A 12407-nucleotide genomic window follows, 5' to 3' on the forward strand; every position below is an offset into this window, starting at 1 on the left:
TTTGTTTTCAATGGTAGTTTTTTTTTTTCTTTTTTCTTCATTAGTGAAAAATATTGTTGTCAACTGATTATGGTTATTGATAAGTTTTTCAAAAGAGGAGAAAAAAACAAAGCGAAAGAAAGGATACAAATCAAAACTCAAACTTTTTGTAAGTGCAATAATAATAGTACAATAAAATATTAAAATTCATGAATCAGGCCTTCACTCCTTCAAATTCTCATGGTAAAGGAAATAAAATTACATTTAATTTTTAAATGAGAAGGAGGTGCAAAAAGTTGAATAGCTTTCTCCAAATGTATATATCAATCATCAGAGATTGAAGATTAACTCCACCTGGATCCTATAAAATTGAATGTATTTTCAAGAGAGGGTGTGCTGAAGCAAGCACAGAATCGAATTAACAGGAGCTTTGGGATTTTATTTTATTTTTTTGAAAAATTTTGAAAATAATTTTATTTTCATAAAAAGGAGAACAATTTGCGTTCTTGTTATCAATTTCTAAAAAATGAAAATGAAAACAAAGTAAGAGAGGAAAGAAAAAGGAAAAATTACAAATCAGTGGTATTTTTATAAAATATTTATAAATTTAAAAAAAAAAATTGTATAATTTTAATTATTAAAATTGATAAAAAAAAATTACTAATTTGTAAGTTTTTTTTTTAGAAATTTAAAACGGAAGTGCAATTTTTGCGAAGGAAAATGATAACAAATGACTAGTTAAATAGCTCAATCAATACTCATTAGAGCTTAAGTAATTTAATTTCAATTTATTTAAGAAGTAGGAACACTTCAAAACTTGATACGATATAATTATATTGACATTAAATTTTCACAAAATTACAGGATAATAAAGACACAAAAAATATATAATTATATATTTATTTATTAGTTTTTCATATATATGAATATTTTATTTTTACAAAATAATAATAATAACACAACAATAATTTTGAAGTTTGAAAGGAGCAGGAATTTATATTTGGGCCCAACTTGTTTTCAATCCATTTTGATTGGATCGTATTATTTGGGCCCATAAAATTCATCACATGTCTCGGCTTGATGATATGAAAAGTACATTTTAGATCACAACGTGTATATCATTTATGAAAAAAATCAAATCAATTTGATAACCGTAACCACGTCAATTCATAATATTTATTTGTTAAAAAATAGACAAATATTATTTAAAAACTAGACTATCAAAACAAATGTAATAGGCTAATGTGATTACAATTATTAGATCTTTATATATATATATATATATATAAAAATGATTTATACATTATAATCTAAAAAATGAACTATTCAAATTATAAAGATAAAACCTGGAACCCCAAAGGACAAAACAAGACCGTCCAATCCCCAAGCTAAGCCCTCTATATTTGGTCTCAGTTTATAAATTTGGCCAAAAAATAAAAACACAAAAAATACGTTTCCGTTTTGAGTTTTGAATTTTTTTTTTTTTACCACCCAACACTAGCCACCACACGCCACCATTTTCCACCACCGTCTTCCGCCGCCACCACCCACCCGCCACCACCACTCACCACCACCACCCGCCACCACCGCCCACCACTAACCACCACCCACCTGCCACCCACTCGCCGCCACCACCCACCCCTCGCCACCACCACCCACCACCTACCTGCCATCCACCCGCCACCACCCACCATCCGCCACCACCATCCACTGCCCGCCACCTATTTGCCACCACCACTCACCACCCACCTGCCACCACCAGCCACCCACCACCACCACCACCCACCTGCTACCCACCACCCACCACCACCACCACCATCACCCACCTGCCACCCACCTGCCACCACCACTACCACCACCCACTCGCTACCACCTACCACCCGCCACCGTCACCCACCAACCCGCCACTTGCTCGCCACCACACACCATCACCCGCCATCCGCCACCCACCTGCCACCACCACCGGCCACCACCGCCACCTACTCGCTACCACCCGCCACCGTCACCCACTCACCCACCATCACCACCCACCCGCCACCACCAGCCACCGTCACCCACTCAGCCACCGTCACCCACTCAGCCACCGTCACCACCCACCACCCAACCGCCACCATCCGCCATCCGCCACCCACTTGCCGCCACCACCCACCACCACCACCACCACCACCACCACCACCGCCACTACCCACTCGCTACTACCCACCACCGTCACCCATCCATCCACCACCACCACCACCACCACCCGCCACCTACCCGCCACCACCACCCACCCCCCATCCGCCACCCACTTGCCACCACCACCCACCACTCGCCGCCGCCGCCACCGCCCACTCGTTACCACCCACCACCCACCCATCACCGTCACCCACCCACTATTACCACCCACCCGCCACCACCCGCCACCACCACCCACCGTCACCACTTTTCACCACCGTCTTCCGCCGCCACTTGCCACCACTTACCATTTCTTACTCTTTTTATATTTTTAAAACTTTTTAAACATTTTGTCAATTACCAAATGCATTTGTAGTTTATGTTTTTCTAAAAATAAACAAAAAATAAACAAAAATCAATTTATAAAATTTTTGTAAATATAAACTGAAAACATAAACATTACCAACCACACCCTAAAGAATTTTAAAAGGGTTTGGGTGGTGTTATTGGGCTTTGTATGACCCACCATAAGCCTCACGATGATACAAATAATTTATTTTGTTTGATTTTATGTATAAATTATTTGTAAAAAAATTCAGATTGATCTAATGAATATATCTGCATATTTTAATAATATTTATTTGCAAAAACTCTACAACAAATAATTTTACAAAAAACTATTCATTTGTTTTGTAAACAAATTTTATAAAATCATATGCTCAGACTAGCGAATCAATCTAATTTTTTTTTTTTTTTTATGAATAATCTGCCAATAAAATTGAACAAAACAAGAAATTCAAATAGTTTCATGTGGGCCTCTGCTGAGTCCATGATATCCAGCGAATAATTATCGTTAAACTTTAATTATTTTCAAGGTGCCGTAATTTTTGTCAAACTACTCAGATTGATTATTTTTGTTCATTCTGTTCTATTCACAAATAATTATTATTATCATTTATCCTTTTAAAAATTGAATTATTATTATTTTATTTTTTTTGACAATGCCTGTTTCAATTTGTGATGTTCAATAAATTTCTTTAAAAAATGAAATAATTTCAATAAGCATTTTGATCGTACCTATAAATTAATTTCAGTACAAACACATGAGAAGTAGAATTAGAGAGGGAGAGAGCAAAATTAACCAAAATTTCGAACAAATGTTAGTAAGATGGAAATTAGTGTGTACTATATGTATTCTTAGTTATAATTTTTGTAATCTTTGGTTACGATATATTGTAATATTAATTATAATTCATTTGAATGTTAATTATGATTCAAAAGCTTTTTGATTGTATCTTATATGATAATTGGTTATAACTCATATTTTTCTTTTAGTTATAACTCTCGTAGGATTGAGTTATAATATTTGTAATAAACAACACTACAAATGTCATAACTTGCATATAAAGTATATACCATTTTGTAACACTAACTGCTTGAAGCAATTTCTAATTTTATTTAACAGATTCAATTTAAATACTTCACTCACATGCATATTAATATGTGCCAACCCTTCCTATTTTGAGAAGTAAGTTAAAAGTTGATTTTTTTGTCTTTTTTTGAAAAATTGGATAAAAAAAATAGAGATGTGATATGACTTAAAAAAGTTAAAAAAACTAACTTTTAGCCAAAGAATAATACTTGAGGGCTCGAAAACCATTGCCCCGAATTGGCTCAAATACCTAAAACGACGTCGTTTTGGATATTTCTCCTTTTTCTTTTTCTTTTTCTTCTTTTTCCTCTTTTATTGTCGTTCCCTTCCCTTTTTGAAACAGAGAAGAAAGAGAGGAGGCAAGAAGGAAAAAGGAGGAGAAAAGATGAGAGAAGGGAGGAGGAAGAGAAGAAGGAGACAGTGATGGTGGTGATGGCGGCGCCGGTTGGCCGGTTGGTGGCTCTCTCTCTCTCTATGCCAGTGGGTGGCCCTCTCTCTCTCTCATATATATATATAGATGTCTGTGTATAAATCTGTCTGTGTAGTGTGTCGATGATGATGTATTAATGGGATGAGAGAGGAGAAGATGAAGAAGAAGATCTGGTGTTTTTTTTTTTTTTTTTTGATGATCTGTGTATAGAATATATTTTTTTTTGTTTTTGTGATTGTTGGATCTGTCTGTGTAGTGTGAAGATCTGGTGTTTTTTTTTTTTTTTGATGATCTGTGTATAGAATTTTTTTTTGTTTTGTTTTGTTTTTGTGATTGTTGGATCTGTCTGTGTAGTGTGTTGATGATGCTGTATTAATGGGATGAGAGGGGAGAAGATGAAGAAGAAGATTTGGTGTTGTTATTTTTGTTTTTTTTTTTTTTTTTGATCTGTGTACAGAATATTTTCCAGCTCCCTCCCCTCTTCTTCTTCTTCATCTTCCTTCTCCCTGTTTCAACAAAAAAAAAAAATCCAAAACGATGTCATTTTGAATTTGAGCCATTTCGGGCCTACCTTTTTTCGAGTTACGTAGCAGCTCAGTTAACCAAAATATGCCGGACAGTGTGCCCATAAATATTTTACGACAATGCTAGGTAGCTCAAATTTTTGTGGCTCAAATGGCTCAAATCTGTCAAAACGACGTCGTTTTGACAGATTTTGAGTGTAAAACGACGTCGTTTTGACAGATTTGAGCCATTTGAGCCACAAAAATTTGAGCTACCAAACATTTTCCAATATTTTAAGTCTATCTACAAATGTACTATCAATATTTTACCTATTGAGATTGAAAAATTTCAAGGGTATTGTGTAAGCTAGACATGCGTAAGTCGATACCTCGTTTCATGACAGCTGTGGTTCTCCATCCATAAGAACATTCACCATTATAAGGAAATAATTCTTAGCCGGGGGAGTGTAGGGAGGCTTCACATTTTTTGAATTCCTCCAGTTGTGCAAGGGAGCAACTGAAAGTTAAAATTATGAGTGATACTACAAATCTACCCTAGCAACTGAAAGTCATGGCCTTCCTTTAATTCAGCATAAGTGTATAAAAAGAAGAACAGAAAAGCAAATGCAAAATACTGCATGAAAGCATCTGCAAACCAATTAAACAATAATAATAAATATACACAAGTAAAACAAATGGCACCTTTGAGCAATTGGCATTTCTTCTCAAGCCTGCAAAATTCGACTGTTGCATCCTTGGCCTGAAAGGTAATATAAAACAAAGCACCAGAAACAATTTCAGCGTTTATCTTGAGGTTGTATTGTATTTGTCAAGAGTTATCTGTGCCCTTGTTTTATACATCTCATACACCAGTGGATGCTTTTCCTCAGAAACCTTGAGTGGTCTGACCATACCAAGCTCAGCTACATTATCAGGGACATCCCCAACATCAAACCCTTGTACACATGTATGGTTATACTATCAGACGAACTAAGACAGCCATACATATACATCAAATAGGAGAGACAAATAATATATCCAAGGAATAAAAATAAGTAGAGAAGTATAAGCTAAATAAAATTCCATGTTAGTACAAAGAGGATAAATATACAGTCCCGGCTATCCTTCAGCTTCTTGCGGTATTCCTGCACCTCTTCTTTGGTAAACCGATGCAATCCTTCAAGGAAAAAGGCTGTTTGCCTTTTCCTCATTGAAAATCAAGTTTCTCGCACGAATAATCCATGAAATAAAACTCCTTAAAGAATTTTTAAAAATTAAAAAAGAAAAAAAAACACACACACACATTAGTCTCCAAGTAAAAGTAATGACAACACAGATTATGAAAATTGGCACCATTCCTTAACCAAGCCTTATGATCCCTTTCCTCCATTTCCATAAATTTATTTAATACCTCTTCTTCATTACCACCAAAATCAACACCCAAAAGCTTACCCACCTCCATTGTAGTTGCTGCTTCATTCAATAACAATTTTGAATGAGAACAATGTAGTTGCTGCTTCATAGGTGTTCTCTTTTAAAGAAAAATGCCTCAATTAAGCCAAATCATTGTGTGTACGAACAATTTTGAATTTTTCTTTACGTATAGCATTACTCTTTTCTTAAAAAGCTCAAGACAATTTCTAATTAAATATCCCACTTTTTAGTATCCAAAAAAACAGTTCACTTTTTCAAAGGGAATGTTAGTAAAAATAAGCATAAGCATGTTTAATATTTTCTATAAACTAAAAACAATAGACTATAAACTTTACCAAATAGCACCCAAGTGTTTAAGGTTTTCTTTCTTATTTTTAATAATTTCGAAACTGTTTGGGCCCATAATTGTTACCAGAGTAGTTAGATAATTTCAAAAGGCTATTACTTTTTTAACACTTCATGAATCATAAAAAGAGAAATCATGGGGGAATAGATGATTCAAAAGGGATCAATTGACGAAAGAGTTCTCGTCTAATTCCAACCTTATTAATGCCAAAGGAGGATGAAGGTTAGCAAATGTATTTGCATAAGCATACTACACTGACGCAACAACAACCAAGTGCAGTTTCCAATCTCCTAGCTGGATGACATGTTGATATGCCTAGCAGTTCAAAAATGTTTCCAAAACATGTAGAGCAATTATCACGAAATTCGGATTAGGCTTGAGGATGAATGGAAGACAGCCTTCGAAGTAAAAGAGGGATTTCCCCATATTGAAGATGGTGTCTTCTTTCTATTCTTGCCTCCAGCTAAGTCAGTTGGTATCAAAGCCTTAACTAGCTTAGTTTGATGCATGATTTTGTTGGACACAGAAAATAAGAGAATGAAGTGGAATAGGATAAAGAAGGGCAAAAACTCAGGCAATCACACCTAGGGTGGAGTAGGACAACTGCATGAGCCCAAAATTAATGTACCGAAGCTGCAAAAAGCTCTATTTATGGCTAATTGAAGCTGGGTTATGGAGCAGAAAGATTGGCAAAAAATGGGGGTTTTATGGATAATGGTGTATTCAGGGAATAAGGGGTTTGAGCTTACTTTGATAAAGACAATGGGAGGATTTTGGACTATTTGACGCGCTGAAATAGTACCTGACAATAGTGCTTTTGCCATTTTAGGTTATTTTTGGTTACTCAAGAGTGTTAGAAGGATTGAAGGGAAAGGGACTCAAAGATTGTATATTATGGTTTTTTGGTACAAGAGGGGTGGCAAAACAAATCTGATTTTGAGGTTTAAAGACTGAAAGGTCTAGGCATCACACCTACGTTCCATTCCAGTAGATTTGAACTTATGGTTAAAGTTGCATCACATGATCCCAAAGAAACTTCAAACAGAAACCAAAATAATATTACTGTGTTGGTGGTTTCAGACTGCTTGCTCAGGACCTCACCATTTTCTTGAAGATAAGGTTGTAGCAGAAACAGCTGCTATTGTGCAACCCTTGAGCTGAATTTCTATGTGAGAACCATCGGAATTTGTTAGAATGAGTGACTGACCCTTGACTTTTGCGTAGTTTTGGACAGGGGAAACCTCAAAGTTTTCTTTCTTCTGCTTTTTATCTCTTGGTGCTTTGTCTACGAGCCCCAACTTTGGAACCTTTTCTGGTTCTAAAACCCAGACTACACCCTGAGACACACCAAGGAATTAGTTCATGAGAACAATAGCTTGGAAATTGATGTATAGGAAAGAAAGTTAAGAATTTTATTACATCACAACTTTTATTTCACTAGCATGCAAGCATGAACATAGGCATACTGCTTCCAAAATAATTTTAAAATAAAAAGAAAAGAACAGAAACAAAAAAGTAAAAATGTTCTATGAATAGCATGAAAAAACATGAAGAAAATTTAAATAACACTGTAGCAGCAACTGCACACAAAAATTGACTAGGAGAAAAATAAAACATTTACATGTTTCCATTTGCAGTTTCAGGACAACCAACCAAGCAACTAAAACATTAAAAAGTGCAAAAAAGCCCATTGCATTATTAGAAATCTCCACAAGAGCAAAATCCATCTTTAAAGTGGTGGAAACAAATTTGGTCCTTTACTATGATCTCGCGGTCTACTATCTTAGAGACAAACCTTATGGAATCATGACAATCGCGACACATACGTAGGTTTTTGGTCACACAAATCGTCGCCCCTGCTTGTGTACTAATGAGCCCGAACGAAATGGCCAACATTTCACTGTGACCAATTGGAATGCACTCTCGCTCTTCATCTACATCATGGAGACAGAAATCTGATTTAGGCCTAAACCCTTCTTGATCCAATTTCTTCATCAAACTCTCTAGTTCCCAATATATCTTCTTTGATCTTGGATGGGATACGTCCCCTGTACCAAACACATGAATTTTGTTCTGGAACTCTATCCAGCTATAAGCTTTCTTAGGCTTCAAACCCATGTCTCTGATAGTTTCTCTCAATTTATCGACCATGTCCCATTTTGCGTTGTGTGCGTACCAGTTTGATAGTAACACATAGTTCTCCGCATTTAGAGGCTCCAAATCACATAGCTGCTCGACGACTCGCTTTCCTACATTAGCATTTTGGTGGATCCTGCAACCATCTAGCAAAGCTCTCAGCACCTCTGCATGCCGTGCAAGCTTTCTTTCCTCAATAAAGGTCCTAGCCTCATCGAAAAGCCCAGAACGAGCAAGAAGACCTACTATTAAAGCACAGTGTGCAACCTTAGGTGCCCTAATGCAGCTGAAGTAGAACCTACCATCTTCAACCAAGCGGGCAGTACAAGCAGCGTAGAGGACTGCAACATACATTTTGGGATCTATTTCTACATTGGAGTTTTTCTCCATTTCGCGGAACATAGTCACTGCAAGCTCTCCATATCCATGTAAACTATTGCCCAATATCATCACAGTCCATGAAATAACATCCTTGTCCTTCATCCCTAAAAATATCCTGGAAGCATATTCAATTGATCCTGATTTTACATACATGTCCATTACAGCATTCTGTACCGTAAGGTTCAAGTCAATCCCGTTTCTTACCAAGTACCCATGAATTTCTTTGCCATGTTTATGGGCTGCTACTCTTGCACAAGCTGGGAGAATGCTGGATATTGCAAGAGAATCTGGTCTTATTCCCTGCTCCACGCTCATCTGCCGAAATAATTTCAGACCCTCATTGAACCCTCCTTTCTTCACGTACCCACGAAACATTTCAGTCCATGAAATGGCATCCTTTACCAGCATTCTATCAAAGACTGCTCGAGCATCTCTGAGACTGCCACAATCAATGTACATTTTCATAAGGGAATTGCCCACCAAAACATCAAACTCCAACCCATGTTCCCTAGCAATCCGATGAGCATTTCTCCCTTCTTGCAGTGATTTAAGTAGCCCACAAGCACCAATAGCAGTGGCTAATACCACCGAATCAATGTCAGCAGCCCCAGAGTCCACCACCTGATTGAACAGGTCAACGGCCAATCGGGGTTTATCTTCTATAACATACAACCCAATCAACATAGTCCAAGCAACCACAGAATTCCTTGGACTCTGAGGGGATTTGTCAAACACCCATTTGGCAGCATCAGCACTGCTAAGACGACCATACAATTCCATCAGTGCAGTGACTACGTAGCGATCAGAAAAGAGACCAAGTTTGAGAGCCTGCCCATGTATCTGTTTCCCAACGAATAATGATTTCAAAAGGCGAGAAGCGGTTAAAACGCGAGGGAGAGTGTGCCTGTCGGGGCAAACACCTCGGGCTAACATTTGCCCATACATCAACACCGCTTGGTAAAAATCACCATTGGTGAGATGGGTCTGGATAAGACTATTCCAAGGAAATGTATCTGAAAGAGGCATTTCATCGAGCACCTGGTGGGTGGACAATGATTCCCCCGAAACAGAATCAACGACGGAGACCCCAAGGCAGCAGCTTTGAAGATTACAACTCTTATTCTCTTTGCAATTATTATTATTATTGTAAAGGAAAGGTTTATTGAATAGGGTTATGGGAACAAATGTTGGTTTACTAGTTTTGGAGAAGGCATGCTGTAAGTGTAGAGTCTCTATCATTTGTGTAGAAGATTGTGCTGAAATCACATTATTCATTTTCTTCAATTTCTCTGTTTCTCTTTGTAAGGGAATGAATGGTTCCTTTCTAGGTAACCACAGCTTTTACAATGAGAGGTGGAGATGGAGATGGAGATGAAGATGGAGGAAATTCAACCTCGTTAAAGACATCATCCTCTGTTGTCCTGCATCAGTCAAACTCATTCTTGTTAATAGCATGAAAAAAACATGAAGAAAATTTAAATAACACTCAGAAACTGCAAACAAAAATTGACTAGCTTCTCTAACTGGTCAGTACATCATAAATCTTTTTTTCATTTTTTTTATAGCGTAAAGTGTTATTCAAACTAATTGTGATATACGGATACTTCATGCCAATTATGTGAAAGTATCGCAACCAATGTTGTGATTTCCAAGGGTATCATCATTTTTTTTCTCTTTTGACATGCCAATTGATATATGAATTTAGCATGATCCACTGGTTAGATCAATACCACCTAAAAATTGTAATTCTAAGATTTCAACTTTTGTCAAAAATAAGAAAGAAAGGTTCTTATTATTAGTATTGACATAATGTATACTCGTGTTATAAGGTAAACAAACATGTCAAGATTAGATTTGCAATTAATTCATATATTATTGAAGAGCACGTACAAAAATTTTGGATCAAATTAACCCGAGAAGGCTGCTTACCCCAGTTAAAACATATACTTGCATAAGAAATATACTTGCATGAAATTTTCTTTTACAGTACTATGCACATCATGACATATCAACTATTACTAATATGTAAAACGAATATTGTGCTTTGTAACACTAAGTAGGTTTAATTTACTAACCTGAAAGTGAATCACTATTCAAAAATTTAACCCAAGTTCATCTTTAGTTTGTGCTGGTTATATTTCCTTTGAGAAGAGTCAGAAGACTCAAGAATTCAACAAGAACAACTATTGATGTTGGACAGTTGTGGAGGCAAAACAGGCTTGGGTGTCGAACTTTCAGCTAGCATAATTTTCTGAAAACTTAGGTTTTACAAGTCTAGACAGCAGCCAAATTTTAGATTTTGATATTAAATCGAAGGCCAAAGGATATGAGAAACCTGACACCTCACCTATTACCAATTGAGCAAAATTTGAACTCTACCACAGCCTATGTATCACATAATATTCTTAAATTGAATTTGATAATTCTCACTAAAAATGCAATAAGTCAGAAATACAACACTGAAATTGATAAGCCTGAAACAAACCCATTACATACATCATTATTGGTGAAATTTCATTATGTTAGTGTTTCAGTTCATCACAATAACATACAATTGTGACAAACTGAAAATGTTCCCATCCTTGGTGATGTTTTTTGATTCCATGTATGTTGTAGTGACTAAAATTCTATAATCTATAAATAAATAATTTAAAAAAAAAAAAAACATGTGCCCATTTCATTTCCATAGAACTTGTAAGCAAGCAATACCCATATTCCAGAACTGTTTTCTGAATTTTCTTACCCATCTTCAAAAAAATTAAAAAAAAAAATCTTAACAGACTCAGAAATTGTGATAAATTCAAATAGCATATCAAACGAAGAAGAAGAAGAAGAAGAAGAAGAAGAGTGGACCTGCTTGTTGTAGTAAGAAGAATGTGGTTTAGAGAGTCCTTGAGGAGGAAAGTGTGATGCGGCCTTTGATTCTTCGTTCTTGACTGGTCTACTTCATCGGCTCACACAACAACCACTCTCAAAGCTAATAATTCGTCAGAGCCCCAATTATGAACACCCGTTAGACCTTTGGGTTTGGGTTTGAGTTTGAGTTTCGCCCCGTGGTCTTGTAGCCTGGTGAGAGGAAGTTTAGCGGTTGAAATGGTGCTCGAGCGGCAGCGATCCATTTACTAACAAAAATTAACATCTTTGGTCAAAAAAAAATAAATAGATTACAAATACATTCTTAAAATTTGTTTTAAATACAGATTATTTTTATAATTTAAAAAATTATAAATATTTTTATATTAAAATGTTTTATATTAAACATTTACACACAAATCTTAATTTATGAACTTATATACTCCATTAAGCCCTAATTAATATTTTTTTAACCTTCAAGTCCTATTAAATTTTTAATAGTCGGAATTAACCTTCAAACAATAATTATTCATCATTTATAATTATCTATAAAAGAATATGATAATTTGACATTTATTTTGATTTTTAAATTTTAAAATATCAACATTCAAATTGAAAAAACTAAGAAAAAAAATTTATGGGCCAAAAAAAAAAACTAACATTTTTTTTTGAAAAAATAAAAAGTATATATAATTTTTTTGTGCAAAACTGAAAATTTTGTATCTATAAAGGAGTATGATGATGGAACATTAATGTGCA

At 35.8% G+C, this 12407-nt stretch overlaps 1 protein-coding gene across 2 annotated transcripts; it reads right to left on the reverse strand.

Moving 5' to 3' along the window:
* Positions 1-7195: 7195 nt before the first annotated feature.
* Positions 7196-11958, reverse strand: LOC114310485 (pentatricopeptide repeat-containing protein DOT4, chloroplastic). 2 transcript variants are annotated; one of them, XM_028256479.2, is made up of 3 exons: positions 11649-11897; positions 8074-10216; positions 7196-7615 (listed from the first exon to the last, which is right to left on the reverse strand). In XM_028256479.2, exons 2-3 carry the CDS (start codon positions 10068-10070, stop codon positions 7609-7611), a joined length of 2004 nt encoding a protein of 667 aa, XP_028112280.2. In that variant the 5' UTR covers positions 10071-10216; positions 11649-11897; the 3' UTR covers positions 7196-7608. The 2 variants fall into 2 exon arrangements, with proteins under 2 accessions (XP_028112280.2, XP_028112279.2); XM_028256478.2 differs by lacking the exon at positions 7196-7615 and having other exon boundaries at positions 7877-10216; positions 11649-11958.
* Positions 11959-12407: the final 449 nt, after the last annotated feature.

Source organism: Camellia sinensis, chromosome 15, assembly GCF_055761805.1.
Source record: "Camellia sinensis isolate YWXY chromosome 15, ASM5576180v1, whole genome shotgun sequence".
NCBI classification, from domain to species: domain Eukaryota; kingdom Viridiplantae; phylum Streptophyta; class Magnoliopsida; order Ericales; family Theaceae; genus Camellia; species Camellia sinensis.

What these genes read in the sequence shown, in the direction of transcription:
- LOC114310485 (XM_028256478.2), bottom strand. Translation starts at nt 10,070, where the DNA reads ATGAATAATGTGATTTCAGCACAATCTTCTACACAAATGATAGAGACT.